Source organism: Struthio camelus, chromosome 2, assembly GCF_040807025.1.
Source record: "Struthio camelus isolate bStrCam1 chromosome 2, bStrCam1.hap1, whole genome shotgun sequence".
Classification (NCBI taxonomy): Eukaryota; Metazoa; Chordata; class Aves; order Struthioniformes; family Struthionidae; genus Struthio; species Struthio camelus.
In genome coordinates, this window is record NC_090943.1 from 702,685 (window position 1) to 725,355 (window position 22,671).

Genomic DNA, 22,671 nt, shown 5'->3' on the forward strand with positions numbered 1-22,671 from the left:
CCCCGCGGGGCTCCGCGCCGCCCCCGAGGGTCCTGCCCCCCCCCGGCAGAGCCCCCCAGGCCGCCTCTCACCGCAGTTGTCGGCGCTCTCGTCCGACCCGTCGGGGCAGTGGGGGACGCCGTCGCAGAGGCGGCCGTAGGGGACGCAGCCGGCGCCGGGGCCGCAGGGGAACTGCTGCAGCCCGCAGGTCCCGTTGCAGTCTTGCTCGTCGCTGCCGTCGGGGCAGTCGGCCTCGCCGTCGCAGAGCCAGCCCCGCGGCGTGCACTGCCCGCTCCCGCAGGGCACCTCGTGCCGCCCGCACGGCGGGGCTGCGGGCACACCGCAGGCGGCCCCGGCTCAGCCCCCCATCGCCAGCCGGGGCGGCTCCCGCCGGCCCCGAGCAGGCCGCCCCGCCGCCCCTCACCTGCCGTGCCGTTCGCCGGCGCCGCGGCAGAGCCCGCGGGCAGGCTGGTCGGCAGGGCGGCGGGTCCGGCCGCCGCGCACCCCGCCGGGCTCTCGTCCCAGCCGTCGCCGCAGTGCCGGGCGCCGTCGCACAGCTCGGCGCTGCCGATGCACGAGCCGTCGGGGCAGGGCAGCTGCCCCGGGGCGCAGGTCACCCGGCCTGCGGGCAGGGAGCAGGCTGCAGGCGCGCGGCCGCCGCAGGGCTCAGCGCCCCCCTTCCCGGCCGGTGCACAACCCTCCCTGGCCGGTGCACGGTCCCCCCCGGCCGGTGCACAGCCCCCCACCAAATCAGTGCACAACCCTCCCCGGCCGGTGCACAACCCTCCCCGGCCGGTGCACGGTCCCCCCCGGCCGGTGCACAGCCCCCTCCCAAATCAGTGCCCAACCCTCCCTGGCTGGTGCACGGTCCCCCCCGGCCGGTGCACAGCCCCCCCCCAAATCAGTGCCCAACCCTCCCCGGCCGGTGCACGGTCCCCCCCGGCCGGTGCACAGCCCCCTCCCAAATCAGTGCACAACCCTCCCCGGCCGGTGCACAGCCCCCCCTGGCCAGTGCACAGCCCCCTCCCAAATCAGTGCACAACCCTCCCCACCCGGTGCACAACCCTCCCCGACCGGTGCACGGCCCCCCCCCCCCCAAACCGGTGCACAACCCTCCCCAGCCATTGCACGGCCTCCCCGACGGGTGCACAGCCCCCTCGGCTGGCGCACGGCCCCCCCCCAGTCGATGCACAGCCCCCCGCCCCGGCCGGCGCACGGCTGCCACCCCACCTGGGCAGAAGGCCTCGTCGGCGCCCGCGGCGCAGTCGTCGCGGCCGTCGCAGAGGGCGGCCGGCGACAGGCACGTGGCCTCGGGGCACTGGAAGCGGCCGCCCGGGCACACGCAGTCCCGCTCGTCGCTGAAGTCGCCGCAGTCGTCGCGGCCGTCGCAGCGGCGCAGGTAGGGCAGGCAGCGCCCCGCCGCGCACCGGTACTCGCCGGCCCCGCAGCTCGGGCTGCAGTCTGCGGGCAGGCGGGCTCTGAGCCCTCGCCGGGGGGCACGGCCGGCGGGGATGGAGGGGCTTGGAGCCCTTGCCGGGGGGCACGGCCGGCGGGGATGGGGGGGGGCTCGGAGCCCTCGCCGGGGGGCACAGCCCCCAGGGACGGGGGGGGCTCAGAGCCCTCGCCATGGGGCAGGGCACCTCGGGGACAGGGGGGGGTCAGAGCCCTCACCGTGGGGCTGGGCTGCCCGGGGACTGTGGGGGGGGGGGGTTCGGAGCCCTTGCTGTGGGGTAGGGCCACCCGGGGACCTCGCCGTGGGGCAGGGCCGCCCGGAGACGGGGGGGTCAGAGCCCTCGCCGTGGGGCAGACCCTGCCTGCAGCCCGCACATGCATCCCGGCACCCCAGGGAGCTGCACCGGCTCCCAGGCCCCCGAGCCATCCCCTCGCTGGGAAACCGGAGGCTCGGGACCCCCGGGAGCAGCCCCCGAGCGGCGGCGGCGGTGGCGGCAGCGCGCGGGCCCCAGACCCCGTCCCCCCCACCCCGTCCCCGGAGCAGGGGGTCACCCCCGCCGTGCGCGGCGCTGGCTCGCCCGGGCTGCCCCGGCCACTCGCCTGCCTCGTCGGAGTCGTCGGCGAAGCCGCAGTCCAGCTGGCCGTCGCAGACGCGCGCCCCGGCGATGCAGCGCCCGCCGGCGCACCGAAACTCCCCCGGGGCGCAGGCGGCGGGCGCCGGGCAGCTGCGCTCGTCCGAGGCGTCGAGGCAGTCGGGCACGCCGTCGCAGCGGCCGCCCCAGGGCGCGCACTGCCCGCTGGCGCAGCGGTGCTGGTGCGGGGCGCAGCGCGGGGCGCAGGACTCGTCCGAGCCGTCGCCGCAGTCGTCCTCGTTGTCGCACAGCCAGGCGCTGGGCACGCAGCGCCCGCTCGCCCGGCAGGCGAACTCGGCCTCGCCGCAGCGCGCCTCGGCCCCGCAGCCCGCCGCCGCCGTGCACTGCCACAGCCCGGCCTCGCAGGTGCTGCGGGCACGGCGCCGGGTCAGTGCCCGGCGGGCTCTGCCGGGGCCCCCGCGCTCGCCCCCGCCGCCCGCGCTCACCAGTTCCTGCAGCCCTGCTGCACCACGGCCCCGGCCGGGAACGAGGTGCCCTGCCAGTAGCAGGGGCACTCGGAGGGGTCGATGCAGCCGTCCTCTGCCGGGGAGGGAGGCGTCAGCCGCCGGCGTGCCCGGGGCCGGCGGGAGGCTCCAGCCCCAGCGGGACCCCCCGCCCGGGGCAGCGGGGACGTTTGCTGGGAGAGGGGGACACCGCGGCGCCAGAAGCCGGGTGCAAACGCAGCACGGGGAGAGCCTGGCCGTGGGCAGGGGGCTGCGGGGGCGGTCGGGGGGCCGAGGGGGCCGCGTTAACGCACGCCAACGGGGCGGTACCGGTGCAAAGCCGGCCAGCGTCCCCCCGGGGCAGAGCACGTAGGACGCGGCAAGAAACTAGCCCGTCTTGCCTGCCCGGCGGCGGGGAAGGCTGGCTCTGGGTCGGACCGCGCGCAGGGGAGCAAGGGGAGAGCGCAGCGGGAGGCTGCGAGCGGCCGGCCCCGCGCCTCACCGTGCAGCACCTTGCCCTCGGGGCAGAAGCAGCCCTCCAGGCAGGAGGCGGTGGCGCAGCGCTCGGGCGGCTCCAGGCCGAAGCTCTTGCAGGTCGGGGGGCACGCGGGGCCGCAGGCGGCGTACTCCAGCCCGCGCTCGCACTGCATGGCTGCGGGAGGCAGGGGCACGCTGCGGGGACGGCCGCCCCGGCCGGCGGCGGCGGCGGCCGGCAGCGGCGAGGGCAGAGGGGCTGCGGGGTCTCGTGCCGCCCCACTCCGGGCTCTCCGGCATCCCCACGGCGGGACGCTCGGGGCGCAGCGCGGAGCCCGGCCCGGCCTCGCACTCACGGCACAGCTCCTGGCTCCTCCAGCGGACGTGGACGCCGCGCTGGCCGCACTCCTCCGCGTAGGCGGCGATGGCCGTGCAGAGGCACTCGCAGTCCCCGCCGGAGTCGCAGCTGGGAAGGAGGTGATGGAGGGGGGGGGATGCGGCGGCGGGTCAGCGCCCCCGGGCAGCCCCCGCCGGCCGGCACCTACCCGCAGGCGTCGAAGAGGCACCAGTCGTAGAACTGCTGGCAGGGCACGGCGTGGTGGCAGGGGGCGAAGAGGCGCTGCGTGAGCACGCCGCAGCGCTTGCGGGCCCAGGGCACGCGGTGCGGGTTCTCCTGGGGGCCGGGCGGCGCCGGGTGAGACGTCGAGCCGGGCAGCGGCTCCGCGCCGCCGGCCCCCTCCCGCCCCGGCGCCTACGGTGCAGGGATGCTCCGCGTCCTCGCTGTCGACCTCGGGGCACAGCAGGCTGACGCGCCAGGAGTTGCCGAAGAGGTCGGCGGTGGGCTCCACGACGCCCTGCCGGCTGGCGAAGTCGTTCTCGGCGTCGCCGTCGAAGTTGCCGCAGAGCCCGGCCACGCGGCCCCGGTGCTGCGGGTCCAGCTTCACGTACACCCGGGTGCCTGGGGCAGGACGGGTGGGGGGGGTTGTGGTGGGCGCCGGAGCGCCAGCGACGTCCGTCCCCCCGCTCCTCCCCAACCCCGGGATGCTCGGGGCGGCCCCGGGGACCCCGGCACCCCGCCGGCGGGGCTCACCTCCGTCCCAGAGCACCGTGAGCCCCAGGCGGGACAGGAGGACGAGGAAGAGGCCGGCTCGCTCCAGCGTCAGCCCGTTCCCGCTGTAGACCTTGGGGGGCCGCACGGAGACCCCGTTCACCGTCACGTCCCTGCCTGCGAGGAGCAGCGCGGGTTGGGCGCTGAGGGCCAGCGGGAGGGCGATGGGGAGGGGGGGCCGGCCGGTGCCGCCGGCCCTCCTCACCTCGCAGCATGTGCACCACGGTGTCGCCCAGCACCACCACCACCGACTTGGTGCAGGTGACGCCGCCGGCGCCGCAGGGCACGTTCTCGGCGGTGACGGCGAAGAGGCCGGCGGCCTCGCGCGCCAGCACGTACTCGCAGTCGCCCAGGAAGGAGAAGGCTCTGCCGTCGAAGGTGATGTAGTGGGGGTCGCCCGTGGCCACGCAGGTCCCCGCGCACTGCCGGCTGCTGCACTGCCAGCGGCGCTGGCGGCACACGCTGCGGGCAAGGGGCGCGCGGAGCTGAGCGCTGCCGGGGCCGGCGGGCAGCCCGCCCCGGGGGTGGCGGGTTGGGGGCCGGGGGCGGGGGGGGGGGTCTCTCACCAGGTGTTGCAGTCCGTGACGATGGTGTCGTTGGGCTGGTAGCGCCGCCCGTTGTGGTGGCAGGGACACCGCTCCGGCGGCACACAGCGCTCGTCCTGCAGCAGCCTGGCCTGAGCCCGGCGGGCAGCCGGCGCGCGGCACCGCGCACCCGCCCCGGGCGCCTTGCCGCGTCCCGCTGCCCCCCAGGCACCCACCAGGAGGACGGTGCCCGGGGGGCAGACGCAGCCGTCGGAGAGCCCCGCGCACGTGCCGTCGGGCTGGGCGCTGTCGCAGGTGCGCAGGCAGGAGCCGACGGCGTAGACCAGCTCGCCGGGGCAGAAAGCCGCCTCGGGGCAGGGGGAAGCGGTGCAGTTCCAGGCGCCGGCCGTGCAGACGCTGCGGGGCGGCCCGGCGGGGTGAGCGCCGCCAGCGCCTGGCCACCGCCGCCGCGTCCCCAGCAGCCGAGGTGACGGCGCAGCCCCCGCGCGCAGCCCGGGGTCTTCGGCGGCCGGCGCCTCGTGGTCGAGACGTGCAATGAAACCCACCTATCCTGCGGCGCCGTTGCAAACAGGCCATAGGGTGATTTCATCAGACGTCTCCTACCACCACCGCCTCGTCGCCGGCGAGGGGCTCCCGGCCGTCCCCGGCGCCCCGAGGCACGGCGTGCGCGCTGCCGCCAGGTCCCGTCCCGCCCCACGCGCGCCCGGGACCCCCCCCAACCCGGGGCATCCCGTGCCCTGCCGCGTCCCCACCGCCGGCTCCGAGGGACGCACGTGCCCGTGGCTGCCCAGAGCCCCCCCCCCCCCAGAGCAGGTCAGAGCCCGGCCCGGGCTGGGGGACCCCCCCGCGCCCCCCACCTCCACCCCCCGCGGCCCGCACCAGGTGTTGCAGCTCTCGCGAAGGGTGCTGCCCGGCGGGTAGGTCTCGTCGGCGCGCCGGCAGGGGCACATGCCCGGCTGGATGCACTGCCCGCCGTCGTCCAGCACCAGCCCCTCGGGGCAGTTGCAGCCGGGGACGCAGATGCCCTCGAGGCCAGGGCAGGAGCCGGCCCCGTGCAGGCGCAGGTCGGCGCAGGTCCGGCCGCAGGGGCGGCCGCACTCCAGGTACGCCTGCCCGCCGCTGCACCGCGCGCCTGCCGGGAGGGCGACGGCGGCGCCGTGAGCCGCGGCGGCCGGCCTGCCGCCCGCCGCCCCGCCGCCCCGCCGCCCCTCCTGCCCGCACCGCAGAAGGTCTGGTTCCTCCAGGACAGGGCTGCGCCCTCCTGGGCGCACCGGCGGGCGTAGGCGGCCAGCGAGGGGCACAGGCAGCCGCGGCCGGCGGGGCAGGCGCAGGCGTCGTACAGGCACAGCTGGTAGAAGGGCTCCCGCTCCACCAGGTGATGGCAGGGCTGGGGGCACCGTGGGGCACGTCAGACCCCCCCGGTGCTGCCGGCAGGCTCGGCTGGAGCGGGCAGCGCCCGCGTGCGCCGGGGCAGGCGCCCCCGGGGGGGCGGGGGGGGGCCGAGCGCAGAGCCCCCGGGACGCCCCGACGCCCATCCCCGCGGCATCTGGTCACCCCGCCGCCCGGCCCGGGGCGCCGCACCTGGAAGGCCGAGCCGTGCAGGACGGCGCAGGCGGCCTCGGCCAACTCGCGCCGCTGCGCGTAGGTGGTGCAGGGGTCGAAGGGGAAAGGGCTGAGCACGGGGCAGTCGCCGGACGCCCGGTACTTGTTGGCGAAGGCGGAGACGCTGGCCTCCACGTCGCCCGCCGGCGTGGCGAACTCGTCCTGCTGGTTCCAGTTGTAGGTGCCGCAGAGCCCTCGCACCTGGGGCCGCGGGGAGGGCGCTGAGGCCGCGGCCCCCCCGCCGGACCGCGCTCCAGGCCGCAGGCTGGCACGGGCCCCCCGGCAGCCGCAGGAGCCCAGCTGCAGCCCGGCGGCCCACGGCGCCCAGCCCCGGCTCGCCGCCGAGAGCATCCTCCGTGGCGCAGCACAGCTGCGCACATCTGGGGACGCCCCGAGACGGGGGAGAGCCGAGGGAGGAGGAGGGCAGCGTGGCCGGAGCTGGGCTCACCTTGTTGGCAAAGCCGGGCTGGAGGGTGATGTACGCGGCGGGGGTCTCCAGCCCCCAGAGCACGTGGGCCCCGAAGGCCTGGAGCAGCACGAAGGAGGAGGAGGCGCGGCGGATGGTCAGGTCGGCGTTGGCGAAGGGCAGCGTCACCTCCTTGCCATTCACCGTCACGTCGCCTGCGGCGGGCAGAGCGGAGGGGGCGCTGGAGCCGCCCGCGCCGGCCGGCCGGAGACCCCCGCCCCGGGCTGCGCGGGGCCGGCATGCACCACCCCGACCGCCGCGGGGGCAGGCCGTGGCCCCCAGGCGGGCACCCGCTGCCTCGTCCCCGCGGGTCACCTGGGCCGCGGAGCCGTGCGGAGGTCTTGTGCGTGGTGACGGAGAGGGCCCGGAGGCAGCTCAGGGGTCCGCGGCTGCCGCAGGCCTGGTGCTCGGCCGTGATCAGCAGCTTCCCGTCGACGAAGTCCTGCGAGCAGAGCCCGCGCTGAGCCACCGCGCAGCGGCCCCCCCTCCCCGCCTCGGGACCCCCTGCACCCACCGGCCTCGCCGCTGCGGGGCTGTGCACGGGTCATCGGCGGTCTGGGGGCTGCAGAGGTTGTGCACGAGCCGGCACCCGGGGTGCTCCCGCCCCGCGTCGCCCCCCCTGCGCCCCTCACCTCCACCAGCGTGTACTCGCAGGCGCCCAGCAGGGAGAAGCGCTTGCGGTCGAAGGTGACGTAGTGCAGGTCGCCGAGCACGGCGCACTCCGCCGAGCAGGGGTCCCGCGTGCACAGCCAGCGTCCGCCCCGGCACGTGCTGCGGGGACGGCGCGGCAGGAGGGGAGCCGGGCTGGCCGGGGCACGCCGCGGCCCCCGCTCCCCGCATCCCGCCGGGCACGGCCGTGCCGGGACCCCCACTCCAGACGCGGCCCCGGAGCGGCGCCAAGGGGCGTTTGCTGCGCGGGTCTCCGCTTTCCGGTAGGAGATTTTCCCGGGCGGGCAGCGGGCACGCGAGGGGCAGCCCGGCCCCGCAGCGCTCACCACTGGTTGCAGCTCTGGCGGATGCTCTGCCCCGGGGCGTACTGCTGGCGGCGGTGGCGGCAGGGGCAGGCGCTCTCGGGCACGCAGGAGCCCCCCTCCAGGTAGAGCCCCGGGGGGCACTCGCAGCCGCTGGCGCAGTCCTCGCGGCAGTGCCCCTCCTCGGCCGTGCCCACGGCGGCGCAGCTCGCCGGGCACGAGGACACGCAGTCCGAGTAGCGCTTCCCGGCGCCGCACTGCTTCTCTGCGGGGCGCCGGGGCTCAGCACGGGGCGTGCACCCCGCCGCGCGCCCCCGCACGCGCCCCCGGCTCCCCTTGCAGGAGGGGAGCCCAGGGCACAACCTATCGCAGCCTGCACGGAGGCACCTCAACGGCGTCCCGTGGGACCACGCGCCGTCCATGGTGTGTCGGGGTGTGCACGCGCAGGCAGTCGGGGTGTGCACACACAAGTGGTTGGGGTGTGCACACGCAAGTGGTAGGGGTGTGCATGCACAAGTGCTCAGGGTGTGCGCAGGCAAGCAGTTGGGGTGTGCACGTGCAAGTGGTCAGGGCATGCACACGCAAGTGGTTGGGGTGTGCACACGCAAGTGGTAGGGGTGTGCATGCACAAGTGGTTGGGGTGTGCACACGCAAGTGGTTGTGGTGTGCATGCGCAAGTGGTCAGGGCGTGCACGCACAAGTGTTTGGGGTGTGCACGCGCAAGTGGTAGGGGTGTGCATGCACAAGCGGTCGGGGCATGCATGCCCAAGCAGTCGGGTGTGCACGTGTGAGGCTGGGGCACATGCGTGAGTGGTGGGTGCGTGCACGCATGAGCCCGGGGAGCACGTGCAGGCAGTCAGGGTGCGGGAGGAACGGGCGAGCGGCCACGGCGTGCATGCACGAGGCCGGGGGGGCACGGGCGAGCCTTCGGTGGGGGGACCCTACCGCAGAAGCCCGGCCTCCGCCACTCGATGTAGATCTGGCGCTCGGCGCAGTCGCGGACGTAGCTGGCGAAGGTGTCGCAGACGGCGGCGGGCGGCGAGGGCCCCGCGCCGGCCTCCCGGCAGTACACGTCCATGCAGGCGTCGTAAAAGCCGCCGGGGTCGACCTGGGGCGGCGAGGCGCGGTGAGGGGGCGGCGGGGCCGGCGTGCACCCCGGCCCCGGCGGGCGCCCGCCCTCACCTCGCCGTGGCACCGGCTGAAGGGGCTGGCGAGCAGCTTCCCGCACACGGCCTCCGCCGCCGGGCGCCGGGCGCGCGTCTCCGCCGCCGCGCAGCCGGGTCCGGCCTCCGCCGCGTCCCTGCAAGGGAGCTGCGCCGGGCCGGGGAGCCGCATCAGAGCGGCGGTGCAGCCGGCATCCCCGACGCAGCCGGGCCGGGCCGGCCGCCCCGGCTCCGCTCCTGGCCCCGGCTCGGCGCAGCCCCGCTACCTCCAAGTCGGCCTCCGGGATCCTCCAGGAGTTGCCAAAGCTGGCGGCAAACGCGGCCACGTCCCCGCCGAGCTGCTGGAAGTCGTCTGCAAGCAAAGGGAAAGGCTGGGGCAGCGTGGCCCGCGCCTGGCCCCGCATCCCGCCCGCCGGGGCCGCGCGTGGCCCCCGCCGAGCCCGGGCGCAGGGCGAGCCGCTTGTGCGGGCACAGTCGGGTCGGGGAGCCCGGCGAGGATGCCGTTACCGGCAGGGTCGTCGTTGTAGGGGCCGCAGAGCCCCCGCGTGCTCCCGCGCAGCTCCGCGCTGACCGTCACGTACGCCGTGTCGCGCCCGTCCGACTTGACCCGCACGCCCAGCCCGCTCTCCACCGCCACGAAGTCTCCCAGCCACTTGATGCTGATGCCTGCGGGCGGCGGGGCAGCTCGGCGCGGCTCCCCTTCCCCGAGCCCTGCTCCCCTCTGCACCCCGGAAAACCGCGGCCCCGCAAACCCTCCGGCCGCCCCGCGTGCCCCTCACCGTGGCGCAGGTGCGGCTCTCCCTCGGGCACCGCCACGCCGTTCACGGAGACGTTGCGGCCCCGGACCGCCACCGCGTCCAGCCCGAAGGTCATGCGCAGCGCCTGCGCCGGAGGGGCCGTGAGTGCCATGCTCGCCCGGCCGCGATGCTCTCCCGCCGCCGGGGGCTTGCGTGCCCGTCCCGGGGGGGCCCCACCGACGGCGCTCAGCCCCAGCGCGCGCGCGGGGCGAGCGGGGCTGGGGTCCCCGCAGGCCGCCCCGGCTCTCCACGCCGCCGGCCCCGAGCATCCCCCGTCCCCTTGCTGCCCCCCCGCCGCCCCGGCCCGGGGTCCCCGGTACCCGGGGGCTGCCCGCGGCGATGGACACGGCCCAGGTGCCGTCGGCGGCGGCGGCCAGGCTGTAGGTGCATTCCCCGGCGAAGCGGAAGTGCTTCCCGTCGAAGCTGCGGTAGCGGGAGCCGGCCCAGGCCAGGCAGGTGGCGAAGGGGCGCCGGGCTGCCGGCCCCCCCCGCAGCGCCGCGGGGGCGGCCGGCCGGAGGAGCGAGGCCATCGGCGCGTCTCCTGCGGCCGGGACGGGGAGCCGAGCGCCGTCAGCACGCACGGAGCGGCAGCCCTTCCTGCCGTCCCGCCCTGTCCCGTCCCGTGCCATGCCATCTCGTCCTGTCCCATCCTTTCCCATCCCGCCCTGTCCCCTCCCGTGCCATCCCATCCCATCCCATCCTGTCCTGTGCCATCCTCTCCCATCCCATCCTGTTCCATCCCATCTCGTCCCATCCCATCCCGTCCTGTCCCCTCCCATGCCATCCCATCCCCTCCCATCCCATCCTGTCCCATCCCATCTCGTCCCGTCCCCTCCTGTGCCATCCCATCCCATCCTGTCCCATTCCATCCCCTGCCCTCCCATCCCTTCCCGTCCTGTCCCATCCTGTCCTGTCTTGTCCTGACCCATCCCATTCCCTCCCATCTCATCACATCCCATCCCGTCCTGTTCCGTCCCAACCCGTCCCATCCAGTCCCGTCCCCTCCCATGGCATCCCATCCCATCCCGTCACATCCACTCCCTCCCATCCTGTCCCGTCCCATCCCATCCCCTCCCGTCCCATCCCATCCCCTCCCGTCCCATCCTCTCCTGTCCCATCCCATCCCATCCCATCCCATCCCATCCTGTCCCATCCGCTCCCATCCCATCCTGTCCCATCCCATCCCGTCCCATCCTGTCCCATCCCATCCCCTCCCGTCCCATCCCCTCCTGTCCCATCCAGTCCCCATCCTCTCCCGTCCCGTCCCCTCCTGTCCCGTCCCCTCCTGTCCCATCCCCTCCTGTCCCGTCCCATCCCCTCCCGTCCCGTCCCATACCTTCCCATCCCATCCCGTCCTGTCCCGTCCCCTCCTGTCCCATCCCATCCTGTCCCATCCTGTCCCCTCCCCTCCTGTCCCATCCCATCCCATCCCATCCCATCCCCTCCTGTCCCATCCTGTCCTGTTCCCTCCCCTCCTGTCCCATCCTGTCCTGTCCCATCCCATCCCATCCTGTCCTGTCCCCTCCTGTCCCATCCCATCCCCTCCTGTCCCGTCCCATCCCCTCCTGTCCCATCCCATCCCGTCCCGTCCCCTCCTGTCCCATCCTGTCCTGTCCCGTCCCATCCTGTCCCATCCTGTCCTGTCCCATCCCATCCCATCCTGTCCTGTCCCCTCCTGTCCCATCCCCTCCTGTCCCATCCTGTCCTGTCCCATCCCATCCCATCCTGTCCCCTCCCCTCCTGTCCCATCCCATCCCATCCCGTCCCCTCCTGTCCCATCCTGTCCCGTCCCCTCCCCTCCTGTCCCATCCTGTCCTGTCCCATCCCATCCTGTCCTGTCCCATCCTGTCCCATCCTGTCCTGTCCCATCCCCTCCTGTCCCATCCCATCCCCTCCCCTCCTGTCCCATCCCATCCCATCCCGTCCCCTCCTGTCCCATCCTGTCCTGTCCCCTCCCCTCCTGTCCCATCCCATCCCCTCCCGTCCCCTCCTGTCCCATCCTGTCCTGTCCCCTCCCCTCCTGTCCCATCCTGTCCTGTCCCATCCCATCCCATCCTGTCCTGTCCCATCCCATCCCCTCCCATCCTGTCCCATCCCCTCCTGTCCCATCCCATCCCATCCCATCCCGTCCCGTCCCGTCCCGTCCCGTGCCGTCGCACCGGGGGGAAGCGAGCCCGCCGTGCCCCGCCGGCCCCCGGACCCACCGGCGAGGGGCAGGTGGGAGCAGGCGAAGCAGAGGGCGTCCGAGGCGTTCGTCCAGCTGCGCCCCCAGGGGCGGCCGCAGCACTCGGCCATGCTCACCGCCGACAGGTTGCGCCCGCCCGGCGCGTCCTGGCACTGCCACGCCGAGTAGCAGCGGCCCAGGGAGCCCGCGCCTGCCGGAGAGGGAGGGGGAGGCGCCTGGCCGCCCGCCCCCCGCGCCGCCCGGCCCCGGCCCCTACCTTGGGTGCAGCGGGGGCCGCTCCAGCCCCGGCAGCAGGCGCGCACGGTGCGGTTCTGCACCGCCGAGCGCGTCTCCGGGGGCCTGCGGAGCAAGGGGAGCCCCGGCGTCAGGCAGCGAGCGGCGGGGGGCACCGGGCGCCTCCCCCGGCCCCCCGCCCCGGCGGCGCTCACTTGTAGAGGTAGCACAGCGGGCTGGGGGCGCCCGGCGGGGCGACGCCGTGGGCTCGCCGCGTGCGCTGCCGGTCGAGGCGCCAGCCCGCCAGGCTGTACTGGTAGACGCTGGTGCAGGGCACCGCTTCCTCACGCCGGGGCGTCACCACCTCCTCCACCGTCACCCGCTCCGTCCTCTCGCACCACCGCCTGCCGCGGCACCCGGTGAGGCCGGGCACCCGGCGCCGGTGCAGTTCCGGGGCGGTCGGGCAGCGGAGGGGACCTTACCCGTCAGCGGCTTGTGCCGCCGCCCAGAGCAGCAGCGAGGCCAGGACGGCGCGCGGCGCCCCGCCGGCGCCCCGGGGCCACCCTGCTCCCGGCATCTCTGGCGGCTGCTGCCGGCGGGGCCCTGCAGGGACCTGCCAGCACCGGGGAGCGGAGGATTCGTCCGGCGCCACGGACTGGACCGAACCCGCCGGCCAGCCCCGACCCTGGTACCCGGGGGCTCCCGGACGCGCCGGAGCAGGCGCCAGCACGCGCTGCCCGGACCGGCTCCCTCCCGCCGCCCCCGCTCCCTCCCCACCTTTATATCCGGCCGGAGTAGCGGGCGCCGGAGCCATCTGGGGGGGCGCCGATTGGAGAACCCCCCCGCCCCGACCCCCGGCTGCCAGCTGCCGCCGCCGGCATTGGCTCCGGCCGGCCGAGCGGGATGCGCCTCCGCCTCCGCGCCCCGGCTCCCGGGGCCGTTTCCCGGGCGAAGGCTCGGGCCGGCGGCGGCGGTCGGCCCCTGCCCGGCGGGGCAGCTCCTGCATCCGGCGCGGAGCCGGGCTTCGGCGGGGGCCGGCGCCAGCCCCCGCTCGCCCCGCGCCGACCCGGATCTGCCTTTATCCCCGCGTCCTGGTGGCGCCCGGCCCGCCGAGGAACGCGTGCAGGACGGTGCCAGGCCGACGCCGCGGGAAAGGGCTCCTCCGCCCCGGCCCCTGCAGGGCTCTGAGGGCACGGATGTCCCCCAGCTTTTGTCCCCAGGTGCGTGTCCCTGTGCCCTGTCCCCATCCTGTGCCGCCATGCCCACGTCCCCATGCCCCCCACCACGTCCCTGTTTTCACGTCCTCGCCCCCATGTCCTGACGCCGCTGCCGTGCCCAGGTCCCTGTGCCCCCGTTCTGGCTTTGCCGTGTCTGCGTCCCCGTGCCCACGTCCCCACCTCCACGTCCCCATGTCTGCAAGCCTGCGTCTCTGCGTCCATGTCCCTGTCCCCGCGTCCCCGCGTTGCTGTGCCTGTGTCCATGTCCCTCTCCTCTTGTCCTCGCTGCTGTGCCTGCGTCACCACCCCCGCGCCCACATCCCCACGCCCGTGTCTGCAGCCCAGGGCTCACCTCCCTGTGCCCGCGACCATGCCCGTGCCTGTGACCACGTCCCCCCGCCCATCTGCCATCCCCGTGCCCCGCTCGCTGTGCCCACATCCCTGTTTCCCTGCCCCCATGCCCTCATGTCCACATCCACGTGTCCACCCCCATGCCCATGTCCCCATTGCAGTCTCCTTGTCCCCAGGCCTGTATCTCCGTCGTTGCCGCCCCATCCGAGCGCCCGCAGCCCCTTGTCCACCTCCATGTCCCTGTACCCATCTCCTCCTGTCCTTGTCTGCATCCCCATGCCCACGTCCCCATCCCAGTGACCACATCCCCTTGTCCACGTCCATGTCCCTGTACCCATCTCCTCCTGTCCTTGTCTGCATCCCCATGCCCATGTCCCCATCCCAGTGACCACATCCCCTTGTCCACGTCCATGTCCCTGTATCCATCTCCTCCTGTCCTTGTCTGCATCCCCATGCCCATGTCCCCATCCCAGTGACCACATCCCCTTGTCCACGTCCATGTCCCTGTAGCCATCTCCTTGTGTCCGTGTCCCCTTCCCCGTGCCTGACACTCCATCTCTGTGCCTGCATCCCCATGACTGTGTCCACATCACTGTGCCCACCTCCTTGTGTCTGTGTCCACGGCCCTGTGCTCATGTCCCTGTTCCCACATCCCCATCCTCCTGTCCACATTCCCATGCTTGTCTCTGTCCCTGGCTCTCCATCCCAGTGCCCAAATCCCCATGCCTGTATCCCCATGTCCATGTCCCTGTGCCCTGTCCCCATGCGCACATACCAATGCTCGTGCCCACGTCCTTATGTCCATGTCCATGCCTGCATCCCCGTGCCCACATCCCCATCACAGTGCCCACATCTTCATGTCTGGTGCCCCATCCTGGCACCCACAACCCCATGACCAGGTCCATATCCCTGTACCCTTCCCCTTGTGCTCACATCCCCATGTCCATGTTCCCACCCTGATGTCCACGTCCCAGTGCCCATCTCCTTATGTCTGTGCCAGCATCCACGTGCCCATGTCTCCATCCCAGTGCCCACATCCCCATGCCTATGTCCACATCTCCATGCCTTTCCCTTTGTACTCATATTCCCATCCTCTTCCCAGAGCCCACGTCCCCGCACCCACATCTCTGTGCCCACATTCCCGTGACCACATCCTCCTCCCAGAGCCCGCGTCCCCACACCTGCATCCCCGTGCGCACATTCCTGTGCCCATGTCCTCCTCCCGGAGCCCATGTCCCCACGCCCATGTCTCCATGCCCACATTCCCATGACAACATCCTTCTCCCAGAGCCCACGTCCCTGCACCCACTTCTCTGTGCCCACGTTCCTGTGACCACGTCCTCCTCCCGGAGCCCACATCCCTGCACCCGTGTCTCCGTGCCCACGTTCCCGTGCCAAAGTCCTCCTCCTGGAGCCCGTGTCCCCATGCCCGCGTCTCCGTACCCATGTCCTCCTCCCAGAGCCCCCATCCCCACACCCACATCTCCGTGCCCACATTCTCTACCTGGAGCCCACATCCGCACACCCACATCCCTGCACCCACATTCCCATGCCCACATCCTCCTCCCGGAGCCCATATCCCCGCGCCCACATCTCTGTGCTCACATTCCCGTGCCCATGTCCTCCTCCCGGAGCCCACATCCCTGCGCCCACGTCTCTGTTCCCACATCCCCCTCCCAGTGCCCACGTCCCCGTGACCACATCTCCATGCACACGTTCCTGTGACCATGTCCTCCTCCCAGAACACACATCCCCGTGCCTGCATCTCCGTGCCCACATTCCCAAGCCCGTGCCCACATCCTCCTCCCGGAGCCCACATCCCAGCGCCCACGTCTCTGTTCCCACATCCTCCTCCCGGAGCCCATGTTCCCACACCCACATCTCTGTGCCCACATTCTCCTCCCAGAGCCTATGTCCCCACGCCCACATCTCCGTGCCAAAGTCCTCCTCCTGGAGCCCATGTCCCCGCACCCACACCTCTGTGCCCACATTCCCGTGACCACATCCTCCTCCCAGAGCCCGCGTCCCCACACCTGCGTCCCCGCGCCCACATTCCTGTGCCCATGTCCTCCTCCCGGAGCCCACATCCCCACGCCCATGTCTCCATGCCCACATTCCCATGACAACATCCTTCTCCCAGAGCCCACGTCCCTACGCCCACGTCTCTGTGCCCGTGTTCCCATGACCACGTTCTCCTCCTGGAGCCCACGTCCCCGCACCTACGTCTCCATGCCCATGTCCCCTCACCCACGTCTCTGTGCCCACGTTCCCGTGACCACGTCCTCCTCCCAGAGCCCACGTCCCCATGCCCGCGTCTCCATGCCCATGTTCCTGTGCCCACATCCTCCTCCCGGAGCCCACATCCCTGCACCCATGTCCCCGTCCCCTCGCCCCTGCGGGGCCCAGTTGGGCCGGTCTGGGCTGGCAGCTCAGGGCACATGGTGGCGGGGCAGAGGCAGGGGCCGGGACCAGGGCCGGGACCGGAATTGGGGCAGAGGTGGGGAGCGGGCCAGGGACTGGGACTGGGACTGAGGCAGAGGAGGAGTCCAGGACTGGGACCGGGACTAGGACCGGGACCGGGATCAGGGCAGAGGCAAGGAGCGGGACTGAGCCTGGGACCGGGAGCAGGACCATGCCAGAGGCGGCACCGGGGCCGGGACAGGGATCAGGACCGGGACGGGGAGCGGGACTGTGGCAGAGGCGGGGAGTGGGGCCAGGGCCGGGACCGGGACCGGGACCGGGACCGTGGCAGAGGCGGGGAGTGGGGCCGGGGCTGCGACTGGGACGGGACCGGGACCATGGCAGAGGCGGGGAGCAGGACTGGGACTGAGCCTGGGACCGGGAGTGGGACCGGGAGTAGGATCGTAACAGAGCGGGGAGCAGGGCCGGGACCGGGACCGTGGCAGAGGCGGTGCCGGGGCTGGAGCGGGGAGCGGGACTGTGGCAGAGGCGGCGCCGGGACCGGGTCCAGGACCGGGACCGGGACCGGGAGCGGGACCGTGGCAGAGCCGGGGCCGGGGCGGGGAGCGGGACCAGGACCAGGACCGGGACCAGGACCGGGCCCGGGACCGTGGCAGAGGCGGCGCCGGGGTCGGGGCGGGGAGCGGGACCAGGACCGGGAGCGGGACCGTGGCAGAGGCGGCGCCGGGGCCGGAGCCGGTGCGGGGAGCGGGACCGGGAGCGGGAGCGGGACCGGGAGCGGGACCAGGACCGGGAGCGGGACCGGGAGCGGGACCGTGGCAGAGGCGGCGCCGGGGCCGGAGCCGGTGCGGGGAGCGGGACCGGGAGCGGGACCAGGACCGGGAGCGGGACCGGGAGCGGGACCGTGGCAGAGGCGGCGCCGGGGCCGGGGCCGGGGCGGGGAGCGGGGCCGCCCCGCCCGCGCCGCCGGGCTGCCGGGAGATGTAGTCCCGCTGCGCGGAGCGGCCCGGCGGCGGCGGCGCGGAGCCCCGGAGCGCGGCGGCGGCGGGAGCGGCGGGAGGCGGCGGCGGCGGCGGCGGGGAGCGCGGCGGGGCGGCCCACGGCGAGGAGCGCGGCGGCGGCGGCGGCGCAGGTAGGGGCGGCGGCTCGGGGCGGCGGGCGCGGGCCCCGCCGCGAGGCCGCGGCGATGGGCGCGGGGCTCCGCCGCTGGCCCGGCTCCCCTGCGCGGCGGGATTCCCCCGGGGCCGGGTCGGGCTGCCCGGGAGCGGCGGCCGGGACTGAGCGGGGGGCAGCGGGCCCGGCGGGGCAGGAGGGGCGGGGGGTGTCAGTGGGGCGGAGGGGCGCAGGAGGAATGTGGGGGTTGTGCCCGAACAGGGGGACGTGGGGGGGCAGGAGGGACTGGGAGGGGATGGGGGGGTCGAGGGGATGGGGGCGACCGTGCTGGGAGGACTGGGGGGGCCGGGGATGAATAGGGAGGGGGCCGGAGACAAGGGGAGTCGGGGGGGGGCATGAGGAATTGGGGTGGGGGTCCATGGAGGGCCAGGGGGGTGAGAGGGACAGGAGGGACCATGGAGGGCAGGGGAGATGGGGTGGGGGGAGCCGGGGGGTCCAGAGGGGCAGGAGGGATGTGACGGGGGGAGCAAGGGGGCAGGAGGGAGGGGGGTCTGTGCCAGGGCAGGGGGCAGAAGGGATGGGACGCGGGGACAGGAGAGATCGGGGCTGTGCCCGGGTGGGGGGCAGGAGGGGTGGGACGGGGGAGCCGGGGGGCAGGAGGGATGGGGGTCAGTGCCGGGCGGGGGGCCCTGGAGGACACAACTCGCTGCCCAGGGGTCCCCGGGACGGGGGGTCCTCGTCTCCTGGAGACAAGGTGCGGTGGGCGGTGGGAGCCCCTCCGGGGGCCGGGAGCCAAGACAGACCGTCGCTGTCGTTCTTATCAGCTATAGCTCGGGGCTGGGAGTCTGGGCGCTCGCGCGGTGAATCGGGAGCGTCTCCCAGCCCGCCGTCCAGCACGGCCCCGCGCAGCGCCGTCGGCCTGAAGCCGGGGCCGGTGGGGAGGGGAATGAATGAACCTTCCGCCTCGGGGGAGCGTGGAAAACTCGACGTGAGCTCTGCAGACCGGTTGTGTCGACTTGACTGTTTTGGAAGAAACATCATGCGTTTGTAACACGCCGCCTCCATCCTCCCGCGCAGGCTCGAGCGCTGCCTGGGCATCCCGCCTGACGCCTCCCAAACTGCGGCGGGGAGAGCCGGCCCGGCGGCGCGGGGCCGCAGAGCCGGCGCGCTTCTCCGCTTTCCCCTTTCGTTCTCCGGGAGCCTCAGCTGCTTTGCTTCTTTGCAGCGGCTGCAGAAATCCAGCCCGGGAGCGCAGCAGCCCGAAGCGGCACAGCAAAGCGTCAGCCCAGGCCCCGTGTGCTGCCCAGAGCCCCGGCATGCGGGGATGCGTCTGCCGCCCTCGCCGGGCCTGGGCTGACCGGCGCTGCCTCTGGTTGCAGGTCTCGCCGGGGTGCGGACGCCGTTGTTTCTTTCCCCCGGAGCAGAGTTTGCGCGCCCGCGGGAGCAACGCTGCGCCGCGATGAGGGAGAATTACGACGCCCTGCTTGCCCTGGGTAAAACCCTGGCCCCTGCTCCGGAGAGCTCCGGGTTTGCATGCGTATCCTGCAAATCCCCGCTCCCCGACCAGGGGAACCGGGGCCGCGCAGGGCCGCGAGCACCCCGAGAGCACGCCCGGCTCCCCGCAGGGCACGTGCGCGAGCGCTGGCTCCCGGGGCGCCCCGGCGGGAGGATGGCCCTGGCACGGCTCGCTCTGCTCTCGTCTCCTGCAGGTTCCCCCGTGGCCAAGCCAGAGCCCGTCCCGCGCGTGGAGCAGGCGGAAGAGCCGCGCGCCCAGACGCAGGGGCGCGCGGAGGAGACGGAGGCGCCGGGCGGCGCCGGCTCAGGTCAGCGCCGAAAGCAGGACCAAGGGGGAGGCGGTGGTCCCGGGCCCGCGCGCGGCCTCCCCGCTGCGGCGCCGTCTCGGGGATGTTTGCCGTCCCCGGGGCTGGGCTCCTGCGCCTCCCTCCCGGGGCTGCGCCCGGGCTCCGTCCAGGCTGCGCCCTGCGCGGCAGCCGCGGGACGGCCCCAGGCGGTGCCGCCGGGAGCCGGAGGGCAGCCCGGCCCCGGGAGCCCGCGCCCGGCTCCCAGCCCTCCTTCTCTTCCCAGCCAGGCTGGTCGTCCCCAAGTCGGAGGCGACGGCCGAGGGCGACGGAGAGGAGCGGCAGGGCGGCGGGGACCGGAGGGCCGCCGGCGAGCGGCAGAGCCCGGAGCGCAGCTGCGCAGGTGAGCACCGGCGTCGCCGCCGCTCGGCCCGCGCCAGCCCTGCCGCGAGCCGGGGGCGCCCCGAGAGGAGCCGGGCTGAGCGGGCGCTCAGCGCCCTCCGTGCCTGCCCCGCAGAGGACTGGCTGGTGCGCAAGGTGAAGGTGGAGGAGGAGTACGAGGAGTGGCCGTCCAGCCCAGGCGCCGAAGCCCTGCTGGCGGGGCAGCTGCCGGGCAGCACCTTCGGCCCGGGCGGCGCCGGCGCCTGCAAGCCGGAGCAGCCGAGCCTGGAGGAGCTGGGCTACGGCGGTTTCGCCCTGCCGCCCTGGCCGCTGCTGAGCCCGAGCCCGAGCCCGGCCGGCGCCGGCGGCTGCCAGCGCTGCTTCAAGGCGCAGCTCGGCCTGCAGCTGCAGCCGCCGGGGCCGGCGGGCGAGGGGGGGACGCCTGCCCACGAGCGCCCCTTCGCCTGCGCCCAGTGCGGCAAGGGCTTCGGCAAGAAGGCGCACCTGACGCGGCACCTGCGGGTGCACACGGGCGAGCGGCCCTACCCCTGCGCCCAGTGCGGCCGCCGCTTCCGCCAGAAGATCCACCTGCGCTCGCACCAGAAGACGCACACGGGCGAGCGGCCCTACCCCTGCGGCGAGTGCGGCCGCCGCTTCCGCAAGAAGACCCACCTGGTGCGGCACCAGCGCACCCACACGGGCGAGCGGCCCTTCGCCTGCGCCCGCTGCGCCCGCTCCTTCGCCCACAAGCAGCACCTGCTGCGGCACCAGCAGCTGCACGCGGAGGCGGCGCCGGCGGCCGGCGCGGGGCCCGGGGCCGCCCCGCTCCTGCCCGCCGCCCAGAAGCCCTTCGCCTGCCCCGAGTGCGGGAAGAGCTTCAGCTGGAAGAAGAACCTGACGTCGCACCGGCGGCTGCACCTGGAGGGGCGGCCGTTCGCCTGCGCCGAGTGCGGCCGCGGCTTCAGCGACAAGCGGCACCTCACCGCCCACCTCCGCGGCCACATGGGCCTCAAGCCCTACGCCTGCCCCTACTGCGAGAAGACCTTCAGCCACAAGCCCAACCTGACCACCCACCAGCGCACCCACACGGGCGAGCGCCCCTTCGCCTGCCCCCAGTGCGGCCGCGGCTTCGCCCACAACCAGCACCTGCTGCGGCACCTGCGGGTGCACACGGGCGAGCGCCCCTTCGCCTGCCCCCAGTGCGGCCGCTGCTTCGGCTCCCGGCCCAACCTCCTCGCCCACGCCAAGGCGCACGCCGGCGCGCGCCCCTTCGCCTGCCAGCAGTGCGGCCGCGGGTTCAGCCGCAAGTCCCACCTGGCCCGCCACCAGGCCGTGCACACCGGCACCCGGCCCCACAGCTGCCCCCAGTGCGGCAAGCGCTTCAGCTCCAAGACCAACCTGGCCCGCCACCAGGCCGTGCACACCGGCCACCGGCCCTACATCTGCACCCAGTGCGGCAAGACCTTCAGCCGCAAGACCCACCTGCTGCGCCACGAGCGCACCCACGCCGCCGCGACGCCCCGGCCGGGCTGGGCGCCCCGCGACGCCCCGGCCCCGCCGCCCGCCGCCCGCTGAGCCCCTCGCCGGCCCCGGCTCCGGGGGGGTGGCCCCCACCCGCCGCAGGGCTCGGCGCCCGATGCAGCCGCCCCCGGCGGGGATGCGGGCGCTGCCGGCCGCCCGGAGCTGCGCTCCGGCTGGGGGACGTGGCGCGGCCCGAAACGGTGCTCGTCCCCCCCCCCCCGTCCTTTCCACCGCCGAAGCGCGCAGTAAAAAGAAATGCGGATAACGTGGCCTGATGAGCGTTTCTCGGGGGCGGCGGCGGCCGGGTGCCCCCTCGCCGCGGGCGGCTTGCTCCCGGCCGCCCGCCTGAGGGTCCCCCCCCCCGCCACCGCGTTTTGGGGCGCAGCAGGTTGAATCCCCGTTTATTTGCTTGCCGAAGGGGCCGGGAGCCGCCGCCGGCCCCCTTTCCGCAGCGATAACCCGGCCGGGAGCTCTGCGCCGCCCCAGCTTCCCGCTCGCGGCTCGTCCTTCCCCACCGCCGGCGGGATAACAAGGGCAAGGAGCGGGGGAGAGACGCTGCCCCGGCGGGGGGGAGACGGATTCGGGGGCGGCAGCGGATGCGGGTGGCCGCGGGCCGGGCGGGGGAGCCGGTCGCCCTGCTGCAGGAAGACGGCTGATTATTCAGCTCGGCAACGCGAGCCCCGGCGCCTTCCTGTTATTGAGACCGGCTGGGCGTGAGATAGATAAATATATATATATATATATATATGCACAGATATATGTAAAAACAGCCGTGCAGGCTGGAAGCAGCCCGGCGGGGGCGAGGGAGGAAAGGGGGCCGCGCGCGCCGGGCGCCACCTCGGTGGCCGGGTTCCCGCGGCTGCGGAGCAGAGGGCAGGAAGAGACGGGACGCGGCCCCAAAGGCTGGCGGCAACGCCAGGGCGCCCGGAGAGGGCGGCGGAAAGCCTGGCGAGGAGGGGACGCCGATGTCCCCAGCGCCCCGGAGCCGGCACGCCTCCGGGGACGCCGGGCACCGCGTCAAGCCCTTTCGCCTCCCTTCCTAAAGGGAGCGCGCCCATCGGAAAGGAGGCGCCTCGTGTCTAGGCGTTCCCTGCCGCCTCCTCTTCCCGTCTGCTGAGCCCGCAAAGCCGGGCAGACGTGGACGTCCGGCAGACGCCAGGCCGCTTGGCTCCGCGTGAGCAGCTGTGCTGGAGAGCGCTCTCAGATGTCCACCATCCATCTGACCATCCAGCCACCCGTCTGTCCTTCCCTTTGTCCAGCCGCCTGTCCATCCATCTGACCGCCATCCATCTGCCCATCAATCCACCTGTCCATCCATCCATCTGACCGCCCATCTGTGCAGCCATCCATCTGCCCATCAATCCACCTGTCCATCCATCCATCTGACCACCCATCTGTGCAGCCATCCATCTGCCCATCAATCCACCTGTCCATCCATCCATCTGACCGCCCATCTGTGCAGCCATCCATCTGCCCATCAATCCACCTGTCCATCCATTCATCTGACCACCCATCTGTCCTTCCATCCATCTGTCCATCAATCCACCTGTCCATCCATCCATCTGACCGCCCATCTGTCCAGCCATCCACCTGTCCATCAATCCACCTGTCCATCCATCCATTCATTTGTCCATCTGTCAGCCCGTCCATCCTTCTGTCTGTCCTTCAATCCATCTGTCCATCCTTCCATGACTGTCTGTCCATCCATCCATCTAATTATCCATCCATCCACCCATCTGTCCATCGGTGCATCTATCCATCCATTCGTCCATCCATCCATTTGTCCATCCATCCATCCAACCATCTCTCCAGCCAGCCACGTGCCCATCTGCCTGTCC

At 74.0% G+C, this 22,671-nt stretch overlaps 2 protein-coding genes across 2 annotated transcripts in view; one reads left to right on the plus strand and one right to left on the minus strand.

The window, feature by feature from the left end:
• The window catches only part of LOC138066254 (SCO-spondin-like), a 48,735-nt gene extending 36,128 nt beyond the window's left edge, over positions 1–12,607 (minus strand). Inside the window, exons 1-30 of the mRNA XM_068934073.1 lie at positions 12,513–12,607; positions 12,246–12,434; positions 12,074–12,156; positions 11,837–12,007; positions 9,953–10,173; positions 9,615–9,717; positions 9,343–9,501; positions 9,102–9,187; positions 8,855–8,983; positions 8,618–8,780; positions 7,697–7,937; positions 7,334–7,472; positions 7,017–7,143; positions 6,684–6,856; positions 6,215–6,436; positions 5,855–6,020; positions 5,513–5,765; positions 4,849–5,029; positions 4,655–4,749; positions 4,294–4,550; positions 4,071–4,205; positions 3,736–3,938; positions 3,526–3,653; positions 3,337–3,446; positions 3,009–3,158; positions 2,510–2,603; positions 2,032–2,432; positions 1,210–1,440; positions 404–601; positions 72–308 (exon numbers count right to left, since the gene is read on the minus strand). Of these exons, the coding sequence (XP_068790174.1) occupies positions 72–308; positions 404–601; positions 1,210–1,440; positions 2,032–2,432; positions 2,510–2,603; positions 3,009–3,158; positions 3,337–3,446; positions 3,526–3,653; positions 3,736–3,938; positions 4,071–4,205; positions 4,294–4,550; positions 4,655–4,749; positions 4,849–5,029; positions 5,513–5,765; positions 5,855–6,020; positions 6,215–6,436; positions 6,684–6,856; positions 7,017–7,143; positions 7,334–7,472; positions 7,697–7,937; positions 8,618–8,780; positions 8,855–8,983; positions 9,102–9,187; positions 9,343–9,501; positions 9,615–9,717; positions 9,953–10,173; positions 11,837–12,007; positions 12,074–12,156; positions 12,246–12,434; positions 12,513–12,607 (5,140 nt within the window). The remainder of the gene's footprint in view (positions 1–71; positions 309–403; positions 602–1,209; positions 1,441–2,031; positions 2,433–2,509; positions 2,604–3,008; positions 3,159–3,336; positions 3,447–3,525; positions 3,654–3,735; positions 3,939–4,070; positions 4,206–4,293; positions 4,551–4,654; positions 4,750–4,848; positions 5,030–5,512; positions 5,766–5,854; positions 6,021–6,214; positions 6,437–6,683; positions 6,857–7,016; positions 7,144–7,333; positions 7,473–7,696; positions 7,938–8,617; positions 8,781–8,854; positions 8,984–9,101; positions 9,188–9,342; positions 9,502–9,614; positions 9,718–9,952; positions 10,174–11,836; positions 12,008–12,073; positions 12,157–12,245; positions 12,435–12,512) is intronic.
• A 4,485-nt stretch (positions 12,608–17,092) lies between these two features.
• ZNF467 (zinc finger protein 467) lies at positions 17,093–20,887 on the plus strand. Its single transcript, XM_068934117.1, has 5 exons — positions 17,093–17,151; positions 18,512–18,625; positions 18,842–18,955; positions 19,218–19,334; positions 19,449–20,887. The coding sequence occupies exons 2-5, from the start codon at positions 18,592–18,594 to the stop codon at positions 20,885–20,887; spliced, it is 1,704 nt and encodes a 567-aa protein (XP_068790218.1). The 5' UTR covers positions 17,093–17,151; positions 18,512–18,591.
• The last annotated feature ends 1,784 nt before the right edge of the window (positions 20,888–22,671 follow it).